Source organism: Amblyomma maculatum, chromosome 10 (genome assembly GCF_055883805.1).
Source record: "Amblyomma maculatum isolate TAMU_Amacu chromosome 10, ASM5588380v1, whole genome shotgun sequence".
Taxonomy (NCBI): domain Eukaryota; kingdom Metazoa; phylum Arthropoda; class Arachnida; order Ixodida; family Ixodidae; genus Amblyomma; species Amblyomma maculatum.
The window spans coordinates 136994515-137010609 of record NC_139353.1 but is presented as its reverse complement, the minus strand read 5'-3'; the positions used below and the strand labels follow the sequence as shown (position 1 = coordinate 137010609).

Below are 16095 nucleotides of genomic sequence, written 5' to 3'. Positions count from 1 at the left end.
ACGATCAGGTGAAGGCGAAGTGCCCGGAGCGTTGTCTCTCGGTTCTGACTCGCACATAGGCGTGTCGCCGTACGGGTTCATTTCTTAAGCTATTCTTTCCAAACGGGCACGCACAGTCCGATCCATTTCAACAAGAGGATGTGTGCGAATTTTCCGTCATAACACTGAAGCTTTCACTCCGGCGTGACCTCTCATTTTCTCTCCCGTTTAGGAGAGAGGTTTGGCAACTCGGCCCAACGTCAACAAGGCAGCAGAAGCGAAGAAAAAGAAAAGTCTCAAATGCGGGGCCATGACGTACGCGAGTGACGTTCTCCGCAAGACTGTCCACCTCCATCAAACGCGGAGGAGGAAGGGGAATTTGGCTTATGGAGATTAGACGACCAGGCAAGAGAGTGAAAAAGCTCTGAAAGGGAACGGACGGAGGGGGAAGTGCAAAATCGTTTGATTGCGGTGGCTGTAACTCCGTTATTATTTACTCTTTTCAAAACTATTTGCGGTCTTGCGTTGTGGGGACGAAACCTCACAGCCACCGCGGAAAAAAAAACTATTTTGACCGGAGGATGGACAGTGGGCCTTTAAAGGCTCACTGTCCACCCTTTGGTCGAAAATATTTTCTTCCCCGGTGACTGCGAGACTTCGCCCCTAGAACGCAAGGCCGCAAAATGTTTTTGAAAAGAGTAACTAATAACGCAGTTACAGCCACAGCAATCACCCGATTCTGTCATGCCTGTCTCCTTCTGTTCCCTCGTAAAGGTTTTTCACTCTCCTGCCCGAGGTCGTCTAGCCTCCGCAATACAAATTCTCCTTCCTCCACTGCGTTTGGCGGGAGGTGGGGCGTGGCTCTCCGCGAGCGCGAAAAAAAAAAAAAAAACGGTCGAGGGAGCGCGCGCCGCTGGATTCAGTCTGGCCGTGGCGAGGGAAAAGCGCGCTGCGAGCGGTAGACACCCATCCTTCTCCCGTCAGTCATCGAGACGGACCAATGGACATCGTTCGCGGTACGTACGTCATTGCTGTGGCCTGTCGGGCCAGCGCAGGAAACGGGGAAGCTGGCTTCCCGGAGGAGAGCATGAGAGAGCTTTGAATTGTATTTTCGATGCTTTGCGGCGCGCGTGTCACTGTAGCATTTTGCACAGACTATCTCCGGTACCTGATCAAAACACTGGGCTCCTTTGCTTAAAAGGGCCTTCCCTGGACAGTGGCCCTTTAAGGGAAGGGAGGAAGGTGGGAGTGAAATAAGATAGAGGTGCCGTATGGAGGGCTTTGGACCACTATGAAGTAAAGGCTTTCGCCTCATCGCCCTTTAGCAGTCCAAAGTACTCCCTAGAATTTTTGCATTCCTCCCCTGTAATACACCCTCCTCCTGATTTCTTTCTCGCATATGCTCATACTCCCATGTGCCCCTCTTTTGTACTGCACATTAATCCGCCACTGAAACCAATGCTGTTCACATCACAAATAGGCACCAAAGTGCACTCTAAAGAAAATGAACTAAATAAGAATGTGCCAGGTAAGGCATGTTTTTTATTTCACATTTGCCATAGTCACAACACAATATAGCCAGAGACGCTGCAGATTCAATGTAAATATAAGTGCTTTGAAGAATCCCAACTGTTGCATGCTTCACTCAGTCCATCTGTGGGTGCAGTTGGTGTTGGTGCACACATAGTACAGCCGCATTTCATCCTGCAGGAAAAAATTGCACACACTGTATTTCGAAGGAAAGTAGCCACATGGTCATTATCTCCAAAAATGCAAGGCTAGAGTACTTTTAATAGAACAACACTGATTCCATCCTTGCTCCAGCATGCCTGCTGTTCTTTATTCACAAGCAGCAAAAGGGTAGGAGTAAATCTGACATTTCCTAGAAGACGGCTGGAGCAACCACTAGATTGTAAGTGGATCTCCATTTTCACACTTATATTTCTCTCCAGTGAAAACCTATGCCATCAAACACGTTTTTGCCTTTTTGTTTTGGAAATTCGCATCTATGGCAGCAGTGTTTACTGCAACTCATCTCTGGCAGTAAAAGGATTGAGAAGCGTCACGTCAGTAAAAATTTAATTTCAACATCATTACACAGTCTACATGAGAGGGAGGGAATGGGTTAGGAAGAGGGAAACTGTGGTAACCAGTCATGGATCAAGGGGTTGAGAGAGTAGAAAGGGAGTATGGCATGCCACACACTGATTTATGGACCAGATCAAACCTTGAACTGGGCACGCTTGCATGGTCTGAGCACACCAGCAACAGCACAGTTTGAAGAGAACACTAATTCGAATACACACACTACTTGTCTGTGAATTCTTTTTTGGAGGGGGGCCCATTTCTATGTCAGTTACTATAAAGACGAGTCTCGAATGAAACACTAGTTCCCAACAAAAGGCCCAAGGTTTACAGGCGTTTATGAAGCTAGTGGATGCAACAAAAATAACGAGAAAGGCGCCATGCCCAACTATTAACCTGAATGCAAGTTTCGAAGTGCAATAACAATGCCCAAGATCAACACAGAGCTACAACTAAGCATGGCCGCTTAAAAATAGTAAGTGCCGAATGCCCCCTACGCACTGCTTAAATGTTGAGTAAGCGAAACTTTTATCTTTGCAATGATGTCTAAATCACTGTGCCATGGCTATTTTCTTTGTGGATAAAGAAACGGATGGACGTATGGTGCCACGCACTGCATTGCTACATTGGTAAATGCTTCCTGAAAAGAAAATAATACACTTCTAAAAAGGAAACAGGTGAAAATAAATTGCTCGAAATCAACGCGCGTTGCTTCTGCATCTATGCCTACAAGCTCATAGCAGTCCACGTGCTCTGTTTAACAAGAATTCTTCAGTTCTCCAAAAGAGCTTTCAGTTTCTTCTCTGCATGCCTCACAGCTCTCTAAGCGCCTTTGACTCGGTAGCAGCGTGATACCTGACTCAAAGGTAACATACACTCGGAAGGTGCAAGTTTATTGCATGCAGTTGTCTGTGCAAAAAAAAAAAGAGCAAATTAAAAGTGAAATGCAGAAAAATAATGAGAAATGCTGGTAGAAGTACCCAAGCACACACCGCTTATGTAATACACCAGAACACCAATGCACGAAAGTGTGTTAAGCACGCTGCTTGACTACAAGTTGTGACACGGCGACTCTGAGAACAGGATTTTGTTATGGCAGATGAATGGAAAAGCATCGTAATGTGTGCCCATTCCTTCATTGTTTTCTTGCTCACTGTCTCGCTGCTTGCATATGATCCATGTGCTGATTCTTGATCATACCCTACTTAACTATCTGATGGAGTTAAATGAAAAGAAACTAGGCACGTCTCCAGCACGTGTTCAACACATGGTTTGAGGACTTCAATGGAATGGGTTCATCACACATAAACGGCTGTGGAAAATATTGAAAAAGGCAAAATTTGCCCATCCTTCAGTGCATAATAAGCAGAAAACATCCAAGCGCCAATGATGCCAAGACCGACTGTTCTAGAAGTGGAATGAATGCCTCATAGACCCACCTACTGTCAGAGACAATACATTAACAGAGTTGTTGAATCATGCAAACTTTGACACATGCTTCACTACCTTGACTGATGTCTAAAGGCAATTCGCATCAGTCACTTCAGACAATAAGCGAGCAATTCCCGGAATCGGCCCCTTAATTAGAATATAGGCCGAGGATTTTTAGAGCCCTTGGTAGCAGACCCTTTCTAGCAGCGGCCAAGATTTTGGGCACAGCTATTATTCAGCTTTCCAGGCTGCGTCACTGCAGCCACTGCTACAAAAGACAAGAAAAAGTGGGAGATTACATCCAGGCTCTGGACGTCAGGATCTGCTGAGGAGGAAGCAGCCAATTATCCCTCTGCCGTCCTAGATGCCAAAGCCTGCCCTGGACATGGCCACATGAACTCCTCTTACGGGCCTCTGGCGTACTTTCAGCTGCCACGTGTTTACTTGTCTCCCTGGCAGTCTTGTGCACTACATTTTAATGTGACATGGCCATATAAGCTTCTCACTGAGCCCTCAGTCCTCAGAAAGTCAGGCCACACTACCTCCACGAACGCCTAGCAGAAACCAGTAAGGCTATTAAAAACCAGTACTTCTTTTTCCAGCAGCAAAAACACTACACTAATATCAACCATCCCATTTCTTCGAATGACTATTCGCTATTCATGCAGCTTCCATTACTGTAAAATAAAGTACTGTCTTAACAGATTTCATAAGACAGCAGGGCAGGGTAATGCATTTACAAGCGCACTGTTGGACAAAGAAGGACGACGCTACGCCCTGCAGCATGCAAACCGCAAGGACCTTCCAAAGGAGCAACTGTGCAGAGACCAACCTCAGCTCTCCGAGACTGCGCCTGGAAAAAGACAGCCTCCCGGTGGCCGCACTTGGGGCAAGTGTGGTCCTCAGTGCGTGGCAGCGTGGGGTCGTGCACAACGTCCGACACAATCTGTGTCAGCTCACTGCAATGAAACAACCGCACAGAGTAGGAACAACAGTTGGTACAAGGAGCCAACAATCTGCACTGTCAAGTTATACACACTGTTCCTGTGAAAAGGCATTTCAGCCAGTTGACAGCAAGAACATGGCGGCTCGGTGGTTAAGACACTCGAGCACCGAGCCAGGAGACAAGCATTGAAATAGAGACAAAATGAAAGGCACATGCATATACTGTGCAATGGCAGTGCACATTAAAGAACCCCAGGTGGTCGAAATTACCCCAGGCCCTCGCTCAGGGTCACTAATAAAGCATACCAGCGAAAGCAAACAAGGGTGATGGACAAATTAATTCCTTCTTTCAGTGCTGCTACTGCCAAACTGCAATTTGGAGCAGCAAAAAATAACTTTGGAGCACATTGTAGCAGCTTAACAAGTGATTTGGAACACTTAAGAGCACCTGTGTGCGGTTTCTAAAAGGTCCGTTGCTCACCAAGAAACCAATATATCAGCTCAGCTATTGTGAACAAATCGATTTCCAGCCACTATCTTACCGTTGCCTTCCTTGTCCATTATTTCAAGGTATTCTGCAGCAAGGAAGCGTATGTAACACTAAGAAAACAAGTATTACATGCATTATCTCTATCTGAAGTATTTATGCAATAAAAAACAATGAGAATGTATCATCATGAAGCATTTTATTCAAAAGAAAAACAAACCCAGCTTTTCCAGATATCGCTCCTCCAAAATTGCAGCACCCTCAAAAATGTAGTTTTGAGAAAGCAAAAACATGCCAAAACATGTAGATTTAAATTATGGCAAGTTCTGACATATCAATATGATCAGAAATGGTTGCAAAGTAATTTAAAGCAAAAATAATGTTCTATACCAATTTGAGCCAAAGTTACACCATAACAAAAACCCTCATAGAAAATGTCCATTTCGGTGAAGGCAATCTTTTCAGTAAATTTTCCCGTATGTTTGTTACATTTAAGTTGATGTCAAAAGATACACGAGGTTAGCTTTCTAGCAAAAGAAAATAATTGTAGAAAGAGCAGGACCAGAAATATTGCTCTGGTGACTCCAATTTTTTTTTTTTTTTAATCGGCAAAAAACGTTTTCAGAATTACCAAGACTAACGCAACTCGATAAAATGAACTATGACTGGTTTTTGGTGAGAATGCACCGTTTCCCATCGGGATAATTGCCCCTGCAACTCGGAAGCAAATTTATTTCGACAAAATTTGAGATTCCGCATGCCGCTCGTGATGCCGTTTCGCGATCGCCGCTGCCTCCGAGCAACTAAGTTTTCCGAGTGCTCGATCTGTCGCGCCCATGAAAACTGCTTAGGTATCACTTTTTCATCTGCATCCTCATGATAACGATGTTCGCACGCGGCAAGAATCGCCTCGAGGGAATCGTTCGCCCTCCTATCTGTCACCGACGCGCATCTTAATTGTACTTTTCTTTGGTTTTTAGGCCAATATGGCGCTCGCCCCTACATTTTCCCTGTTTTACGCCGTGGTCATCACTACGGAACATCGCTAAGCCAGCTAGGCCTAACTACGCAACATTTTCAAAATAGCGCCAAGCCGCAAGCAGTCGACGCCGGCAGCCAACCAAAAGTGGTCATTTGGGTCACATGTTTTCGGAGCCCACTAGCAGCACGTGTTTTGCACAAATTTGTCCCTTTGCTTTCCGCTTCGGGTGTTCGCTCACGACGGACGCCGATCATGGGACATGAAAATAGCATGAATCATGATCTTTCGAATGAGACCAAAATGATGCCGGTGGAGAGCGTATTTTTCGAGCTGCGGCCGATCAAAACTCAGCGCGATTTGACCTCAATTTAAAGGGCCAAACGCTCAGATTTGCAACTTTGGAACACTAATGTGCGAAATATGCGGTATTTTCCAACTGACGGCGCCCCAGACTAAAGCACCCCGTTCGACCCGAGTGGCAATCATGCTCGGAGAGCCACCCCATCTCTATGGAAAGCGCGCCGCGTTCACCACACCTCATTTTCAGTGCAATAAATGGCGCTACACAACTACAACATATCATCATACTCTGGCCCACAGCCTATTCGCCTCAGCTCCGGCCGCTCTGATCCCTCTACAGCCTTGTCGTTATCATCATTGCTTGATATATTCATTTTGGAGTACTTTGGCACATTTTTGACAGTTTGTATCATGATGATGCAGCAAATCTAGTTTGGCACAGAATGGCACAACTGGAGCAAGAGTGGAAGCCCTGCTTCTTTTCAACCTGATAGGAACAGCCAATGCATGCAAAACCTCCAAGTAACAGCCCATAAAACTATCAAACTTGGAGTCACCTTACCAAAGGCCGACCTCTCCACCTTTTCTGTCATTGAAATTTCCTGTCCTGTCATTCAGTGCCATCAAAATTTTCTGACTTCATAGATGGCTTGCTTGCACATATGCCATTTCTGACCTGATGTACTTCCAGCATTTATTGTTTACTAACATTATTCCACTCCAGTTAGCCATGCCTAAAATGCTTACCAACAAAATATCTTGCTCTGGCTATCAGAGAAGCCCTCCATTCATGGAGGACTGTTTACACTAGAGTAAGCCCCTGTATAACATCGCGAAATCTATCCTGCCGACTGCAGCATTTCTTACATTGCACTTATTACATATTCTACAAAATTAGTTACCATCCCCTGGAAGTGCCTTTAACCTTAAAGTGTACATACTGGCGGCCATAAATCTTGCCCAGTGTTCACACGGTTCCATACTCTGCTGCCATCCCAACCGACTTGATTTAAGTTGTTGAAGCGTTGCTGTAGCAGTTACTGTCTCATAAATGACAAACCAAGAATTCGAAGGCCACATGAGAAGGGTATATTAAATAGGGAGAATGTGAGACATGAGCCAGCTGCTACCTAGTTCACACCCGAAGCAATGAATGGCTTGCCCATTTTACTAACACAGCAGTGTTGCCAATTTAAAAATAAAAAAACCTGCAATATGCCCTAAAACCTGCTCCAAGACAGCTAAATTCAATATTTCCACCAAAAAGCTCATTTTTGCACATTGCATTGCATTAATTGGCCTGTAAAGCTTTCAGACCTATTAGAAATAACTTTTTTTTTTCTTTTGACTACAAACTTCAGACTATGAGCACTTTCATTTCAGAAATATCCTGCCTGCCTTCTGTAGGTTTAAATGTAAGTTACAAAAGCATGTTTCTTTTTTCTCACTTCAAACTGCTGTCTGCCGGCACTCTCACTCGCAAAAAGTCGTTTGCTTCATCTTGATTTGCCGAGCTCTCTACGGGCTATCATCCACCCGTACCAGTGCTTTTGGATATTACCAGTTGGGAAACTCCGCTTAAAGTGACTGGTTTTAATACGCATTTTTCAGGTGTCTATGAATTGCCACGCCATCTAGAAGCAGTCAATAGAAGCTTTCTGCTATTGCCGTCACTGCCTTCTTGAAATCAATTTTCTTTCTTTTTTTCAACTTAATTACCTCTACAGCTGTTATGTCGAAACATTTTTGCTATTGCAACTCAACTAATGTTATTTTCCCGGTGTCTGTACACTTATCAACAATCTGAAAGTATTTAACTCGGACATAGTTTTCTTTAATGGTCACGGGCACCACTTTGACCGATCAAAACCGGCATTTTTTGATACACGGGGTCTAGGGAAGCTTCACAACTAGTAATTTTGAAGAGCTCTGGCTCGTACCACCAGTTCTAGCCAGGTACCAAAGCACACATTTGTATCATACCGATCATTTGGATCACATTCGCTAGTTTGCAGTTTGAGCAGAATTTACTCTGCTTTCGGAGTGCACCTTGAATGATTAAGGTAGGATTCATCATCGCTGTTCACATAAAGTTCTCTGCTTACAACCTCTGCATTCCACCAAAGCAGCATCAGCATGGAGAAAGCAAACTCGGTTAGCTTGAAGAAGGCACTTTTGTAGGAAGCATCCATGTAATAGTCCACTTTTTCTCTGAATGCAGCTGTGCTCCCATGTCTGTTCGAGCGGTTCCAGCTCACAAGAATGGGCTTCTTCTGTTGCAGTTGAAAGGCAGCTATTTCCTTCCTGAAACTGATGGCCTGACAGTCATTCTCTCCTAAACTTCTGCACACACGTGAAAGGTTCCAGTCTGCCAGACCGCATGAGCGCCATAAGCAAACTCGACGACTGTAACCAAAAAATGCCGCATTGTGATTTAAAGGAGTATTGGGGCATTTTCGAATGTGTGCAATCATAGGGTCTGAATGATGTCATGTGCTCATAGTAAAGTTCTCTTGCAGAAATTCCACCAAATTTTCACCATTCTAAGCAAAAACTGCAGGACTAGAAAAGTCTGCCAAAATGCCAACAGGACCTAAAAGCTGCTAAAAATCCCACCTCCTGGAATGCAACATTTCTGCCTGCTAAACAATGTAAAAGCCCACCAAATTTAGCAGAAATACTGCTAACTCGGCAACAATGTCACACAGTAGTGGTCCACGCTGCTAACAAACAGAGTACAGAGCCTTGCATAAACGCAGTGTAGTCTCGCATGTAGCCAACGGCTAGCCAGGTGCAAGCAGAATGAATTTCCCTTAAACCTGGCGTGTGCAAGTCGGAAATGTTTTCGCACTCGGCCAACAAAGTTTTTTTCCCTTAGTATTCGCACTGCTGACTACTATACTTTGACTGTACGAGCTACCATGAAAAGTACCTGCCCTCTGACTAATTTCCGTAAATCTCCTTGTTCTGGGCAACAAACAGGCTTTTGCACATCTGCATATACACTTAAATAAAGACGTATTTAGGCACAAATGAATTAAAGTTAAAACTTGTCTCCACTGGTTGTGCTTCTTTAGGGAAGTGCAGTTAAAAAGACATGAGCAAAAATTTTTATTCACAAACTATTTACCAGGCTTGACCAAACTCCATGTGACAAAATTTGTTTACCGATGCCTCCAGCATTATTCCAAAGAAAGAATACATACATACACCAAAAGTTTGTGTTAATACTCCCCGCAGCAAACACAGAACTTCCTGCCTAGCAAGCGCAAAACCAAATTCAAAAGCCTCAAGAAGAGCACAGAGAAAGACCAATGCAGACATGTGGGCACACTCACTCGACTTCGTGGGTGATCTTGTTGACATAGATGCAGTTGTTGTCGGCCTCCTGCTGGTAGTCGCAGTTGCGGCACTGCACCAGACACAGGAATGAGCCACGTCTCGATACAGTGCGACCAATACAAATAAGGTTGTAATGCCCAGTTTACTGGTCCCTGCTGCCATGGCTCAAGGGTTAGGGCACTTGATTACTGAGCTAGGAGACCAAAGTTAGATTCCAGTCGCAACAGCCCCGCATTTCGAATGGCGACGAAAAACAAGCAGCCTGTGTGCTGTGCAATGTCAGTGCACATTAAAGAACCCCAGATGGTGAACCATCCAGAACCTTCCACTATGGCATCCATCATAGCGTGAGTCGTTTTGGACGTTGAACACCATAAAACAAACGAATCAAATCAATCTACTATATGGTATGTCATTTGGAAACGAACAATTTACTGACAACATGCAGCAGAGTATTCATTAGTACTAGTATTCCCTGGACAGAACAGTTGCTGAGATGTACCGACTGTGTAAAAGCGTAGCATAATCTAGTCTGACATGATCCAGTCTATCAACTGCCGTGAGGTGTGGTAATGACATTCACAGTTTACATTCCCTCTCGTCACCCAATGCCTCCTGCATCTTCCCTCCCTTCCCCTGATAGTGGAGGGGTACTTCCCTCTCTCTATTGAGGCTTCTCACACAGATGCCAGACAATCTTTTGCACTATCAAGAACGCTAACAGTAAGACACTAATATATATACAGTGCACTATATACATAAACTAGGCCTCAAGTTCGTTTTAACAATGTGTACCATTTCATTATCTCTAAATTCAACACGTGCCACTGAATGTGTTACACAGACAACAGGAACCTTACATTCCAGTACAAGCCATGCATCCTCTTAAGAGAGCATCAAATTAAAATGAGGTACTGCTGATAAGGTCCAAACAACTAAGAAGCAACTGCAGTCTCACAAAGAAGAGGAAGGGCATATCAGGCAACTCCTTATTGCTCAGCTCAGTGATGAAATATGGTTGAAAGTGATAAAAGGAGAGCTTGCTCAGCAATCAGTAAGAATATTCAATATCTCAGCAGCTCATCATGAACCATTACACAGCCTACACTAGCCAGCCAATCCTGAGATGCATTTACTGCTTGGCAACCACCCAGTCAAGTTAAAGAAGCATGGTGGAGCTAAATTCTCGTATTCCTTCTGTAAGAGCAGGGTCACACTTTCTTCCCCAATGGTACAGCACATGGTTGGCACAAAATACAGTTGTTTTTTTCCGCTGCCCGAAGAAACTGGTGCCATGAAGGGCTCATTACTGCTTGCTCACGCTCTCTGAAGAGAACTAGCCAGCTCCACAGAAGCTCGCATAATTATATAGTAGCAATTAGGCATCGCCAAAACAAGGGTAGGCAACCCCTTCCTTTCACTGCCCAAGAAGATAAATGCAAAACAATTAGCTACACAGAGAGGATGACTATTTGGGTAAAACGAATCTCATTCCCATGTATTTCAAAGCTGTGTTTGCAAAAGGCATCGTTTTGAAGCACTGCTACCCCTGGTAAAATAACTGCCCCTTCAACAACTAGGGACTATTAAATTTTATTAATAAAGGTGGTGGTACGTGGGGTTCAATGCCCCAAAGCAACGTGGGTTATGAGGGACGCCATGGTGTCACATGAACAAGGGAGATGTAATGTTTGTGTCCCAAATGCACAGTATTCAAGTGCAAATTTAGGCCTGTTCGGGACATGGTAGACAATTGCGCACGAAACAGCACAGAGATTAGGCAAACGAATAAGGAATAAAAGGCACAAACGCAAAGCTACGCTTGTGTATTTTCGTTCGTCTCGCCCCTGCACTTGTGTTCCCATTCAGCATATATCCCTTCATGTTGCTATGATACTGTGAATTCCACTGCCAGCTAGCGTCAATACAGCGTGGAACTTGTGTTTCACTCTGTTTTAAAGAGGCGTTTGTGTAGCGCTGTCCTCGGCGATCAGAGAACGTTTCTGTCGCAGTGAGCAAGGCACAGACATCGACTCACCGCGTAGAGCAAGACACGATTCTCCTTGTCCTCCTTGGGGTACAGCATGTTGTTGCTGTGAGGAAAGGACGTCAACGTGAGCAAGAGGTCAACCGGGAGCACCACTACGCACTACTCACCATTCTTGACAGAACTTGATGCCCACAAACCCGGGCCCCTCGACAGCCTGACCGTCGAAGCCGATGCCCATCACTCTTTATGACAGAGTACACGGTGGAGTGTTACAGATGTCCCAGTACAGTGCTAAGTCAGCACTTGGCCTTGTTGAATACGCACAACCACTTGTAACTTGACAGAACGGCACAACTACAAACTACGCAACAGAACTTGACACAACCGCAACGAGAGAAACCTTTCACTAAATCAGGCTAGGCTTGGACCGACTCGTCTACTTACGTAGGCACCTGACTCGGCACTCGGCTGGCTACTTGCTGGTTCGAGCCAAGCCAAGGATCTACCTTGCTGCAGCTATGCTCTAGAATATTGGGCAGTGTGACGACCGGCGCCAGAGAGCGGGCCGCTTTTGCGATGACAGGAACCGACTCCCGCAAGAGGGCGCGACGTGCAACAGGGGTGCCACGTTCGCCGCTCGGCGCGTAGCGGCCGCGGGATGGCGGGGGTACAGAGGAGGGGTGCGGTTCTCTTTGAAGCGATTTTCAGACGCTACGCAATTAGTGTGATAATAATAAAGAGGCGACTTATTCCAGGTGCTTAAACTGATCCCTGCCGTTCTTTTACGTCTATCTGAAGACATTGTGCACGCTTGGGTAGTCCTTCGGAGCAGCGCGCTATGTTTGAATCGCTATGTGAAACTCTCAACATTTCTTTCTGCGGACAGTTACAAATCGACCAGATGAGCAATTTGTACTTAATGTTTGCAACGAAGCGTGTTTTTTTTTTTTTTTTTTTTGCATTCGTTTTTCTTGTAAGGGAATAAAGGCTACTGCCCAGGAGCGCTATTAACACGCGGAGAAAAACAGTGTACATGCGAATCAAAGCTTGTGCTTCGTAAGGCCTCCTTAGGAACACTTATTTTTTACAAACCTTATTTACGAACACCTGCTTACATTTTGCAGCTTGCGCTTATTAATACATAGCAACGTTTATCTTAAATCGTCAGTAATCTGTAATATATCTCTTTAATCGGTGTTCTTTATGTGCCCTAATCACCGCTTATATAAATTACAGATACAGTGTGCGAGCAAAACACATTTATTCACTACCGTACTAATTTAAAGCACTGTGGTATTTACCGGCAAAAAAAAAAAAAAATAAGGTATGCGAGACTCAAGCATTTATTCTTTGTTCGTGATTAACATATACGTATATCACGGACATTTGTTTGCGTGCCACTAACCAAAGGGTGAACCAGCTGTTTAGACGAAAAAAAAAAAGTCAAGTACAGCTCTTCAAATAAAATGTCAAAAATTAAACCTGTCACATACATAATACGTTCATAGTGGGCACTTGAGTGCGGACTCTTTACTGGCATCAAATGGTACAGAGCAAACAAACAAAAATAAAAGCACTGATAATTACGCGTCGAATTGGCAGGTATGATGCAGTTTTTGGCGCGCACCGAGAGAAAGCGGAAAAATGCGAAAAAGATGACGAACACCTAATACGCAAGCAATTAAAATAATGCCGAAATCAAACGCGGACATAATACGTGTTTATTTTTTGAGTGTGTAGTATGAAATATGAGTAATCGACTGGATATACTTGCAACTACTGCTTACCGGACTATATATAATGGGGCTACTTGCCGCGGGTGCTCTTTGCAGTACTAACCAGACTATAATTGTTAACAAGGTTGATATTACACGTGAAATACTTCCAAGGGAATTTAATTATTTTCCCTTTGGGAACTCTTGTCGTGATTCGCATACTTCGCAAAGAGCGAAGCCGCAAAAACACTATAAATTTCATTGATTCAAGTGGGAGCTTTTCTGGTGCTCCAAGTAGGTCAACTTTTTGAACCTTCACATTTTACAGGAAGTTTGCAAAATCTGAAGTGCAAAGCAGTCGAAATTAAAGGACCGTGCATCGAGCCAAATTTTTGAGTAAATTGCGACCTAGCTTCGAAACTATAGCGCTATTTTTGTTCGTGGTGAGAAACCGTGCCGGCCTCACAACCTCTCTTTCGCAGAAGGATGATCTAGCGGAAGCGAATAAGCGTATACCCTATAACCTCTGCGTCCTCTATTTTCCGTCGTTATTTCTTTTTCAAAGCTATCCATTTTTTTTTTATTTTGTATGTACATAAAACAGGACTAGAGCAATCTTCTGGAGGCAATGACGCATATTACCGGTGACTTGCGTACCCTAGAATGGAAACATTTTCTTGAACAATTAGGTCATCTCTACCTCCATGCGGGGTAGTCCACATTTCATTCATTCCAACTGAATGCCGACTTCTCTTGTGGCTTCAGTGACGTACTATAGTCGGCATAGTTGGCGTGGGAAACAACGGAATATACCATTTTGGACTGTTTTGATAATGGGGTTATACTGTGACCAGTTTTAGTCAGCGCTCGAACGCACGTGTTGTATGTTTCACTTCTTCATACATCCTGCCATCCAAACTGCCCTCTCTTCAAAACGACTACATTTCTGGACGTGAATTAGGTGCTTTAGGAATGCTAAAGCAAGCTGTACGGCGAGTGAAGCGTGCTGTGTGAGTCGTACGCCGGCCCTCTCCAAGCTGTTTTCTTCGGAGCCAACTCCTGTCATGTTACTTCCCCGAGGTGTTGCCGACGGCCAAAATGGAAAATAAATTAGGTGATTGCTAACAGTACTGAGCACCGTTAACCGGCATATTTGTAAAATCTTGTCGCGAACAGCTCGAGACGACGCACAAGCAAACAAGAACGTACAGTCCGCGCGGTATCCGCCCCGCCGCACAGCGCGCATACGCGGGCGCTCGGACGGCTGACACACCAGTTGCTGGTAGCGCCCTCTGCGCTGCGGCGCCTCCGTCATCGCAAAAGCGGCCCCTCGCTCCCATGCATTTCGCGGCGCGGCCGACACACTGCCCAATCTTCTAGAGCACTATACAGGGTTGCCAGGTTGGGCTATAAATAGCCAAATTGGGCTACTTTATGTTGTGGTTGGCGGGAAATATTGTTGGTTGGCTATTTGGCTATCTTTGGGCTATTGTGCATTTTCGCTTGAAAGGTCCAAACCATTTCAAAAGCCTTTTCTCCAGAAAGGTTTAGCAGTGGGCCGCGATGCTGTGTGTACAGTAATAGCAACCAGCGCACTTTTCTTTCCTAGAAGATACTGCCAGTGTACATTCTAGACCCACACTTTGGTCTCACAAGCTGTTTGCAGCACTGCGAAAGGCAGCTAGGGTAACCTTGTCCAACCCGGATCATGTGCACAATAGGTAATTTGCTTCTGTGCATCTCTCGCCCTGCGAATTGGTGTTGGTCCCACAAGCTGTTTGCAGCACTGCGAAAGGCAGAGGTAACCTTGTCCAACCCAGATCATGTGCACAATAGGTAATTTGCTTCTGTGCATCTCTCGCCCTGCGAATTGGTGGGGGTAATAGTAGGAGCACAAATTATCTATTATAGTGCGCCGAGCACAATTGCCTATTCTAATGCACGAGATCCTAAATGGGCCAGGGCTTCCCTGCCTCACAGTGCTGCAAAATTCTTGTGAGACGAAGTATATATTTCGACTGTCAGAAAGACGGGCCTTCGCAGCCTGTGGTTCGATGAATGTTCGGCATAGGGGATTAGGGTACAGATGAGTGAATGGGGGACTTCGCACATGACGGGGTTGGTAGTGAGGTGTGCCTGGACAAAAGCTCGAAGCTCTTTTCCTTCCCTTTCCTGCTTCCCGGCGTTGCCGATGGTGTTAAAGTGGTCTATTGAATGGACAATTTGCAGAACTCAGCTTCTCTGTAAGGCTTGTTTTCCAACAGAAATTTCTCGTTCCAAGATGCGCCACTCATTATTCGAAGAAACGAGCAGACGGAAGTCTAGCTCCTTTCTAAGTAAACCCTTCAAGATCACTAGGGGAAAGGGGGTCGGATGGGAAAATTGTTTGAATACCCTTTCTATGTGAAATAAAGAATGAGGATTGTCCAGCAGCCAATTGGTTCTCGAGCATGACTGAATACCATTCGTCGCACTTCCGCCCTGCGAAACGTTCGCGACTTATTGTGAGTGCCCCCTTAAAGGGCAACTCCGGTGGTTTTTTCATCATTTTGTGTTTTTAATTGAATTACATTCCTCGGCACGTCCTGACTCCAACACAAAAACCGTTTTCCAAAATTCCAATTAGAAGTATTTTTAAAAAAGAAAAACAGCAAATCGAAACCGAAACTGATTTCACGGCCAGAAACGACGTCACATTTGACGAAATGGTGACGTCACACTCAGTATTAGAAAAACACTCGTACGTGCGTTGGATGGTGAAAATAAAGTATGGAAATCATGACGCACTGCATAAAATGTCTGGGGTAGTTCAATATAAGCCTCACACTTTCATAATCAC

At 44.8% G+C, this 16095-nt stretch overlaps 1 protein-coding gene across 1 annotated transcript; it reads right to left on the bottom strand.

Moving 5' to 3' along the window:
* Positions 1-1493: 1493 nt before the first annotated feature.
* Polr2I (RNA polymerase II subunit RpII15) lies at positions 1494-11977 on the bottom strand. The gene is made up of 5 exons (XM_084580501.1): positions 11709-11977; positions 11590-11644; positions 9548-9621; positions 4328-4454; positions 1494-1683 (listed from the first exon to the last, which is right to left on the bottom strand). The coding sequence occupies exons 1-5, from the start codon at positions 11777-11779 to the stop codon at positions 1621-1623; spliced, it is 390 nt and encodes a 129-aa protein (XP_084436627.1). The 5' UTR covers positions 11780-11977; the 3' UTR covers positions 1494-1620.
* Positions 11978-16095: the final 4118 nt, after the last annotated feature.

Bases quoted from the DNA above. Each gene is read 5' to 3' on its own strand.
- Polr2I (XM_084580501.1), bottom strand. From the start codon at position 11,779: ATGGGCATCGGCTTCGACGGTCAGGCTGTCGAGGGGCCCGGGTTTGTG. The intron at 11,645-11,708 runs GTGAGTAGTGCG...CTTTCCTCACAG, and splicing joins ATCAAGTTCTGTCAAGAATG to CAACAACATGCTGTACCCCA. The intron at 9,622-11,589 runs GTGAGTCGATGT...TGTCTGGTGCAG, and splicing joins ATCGTGTCTTGCTCTACGCG to TGCCGCAACTGCGACTACCA.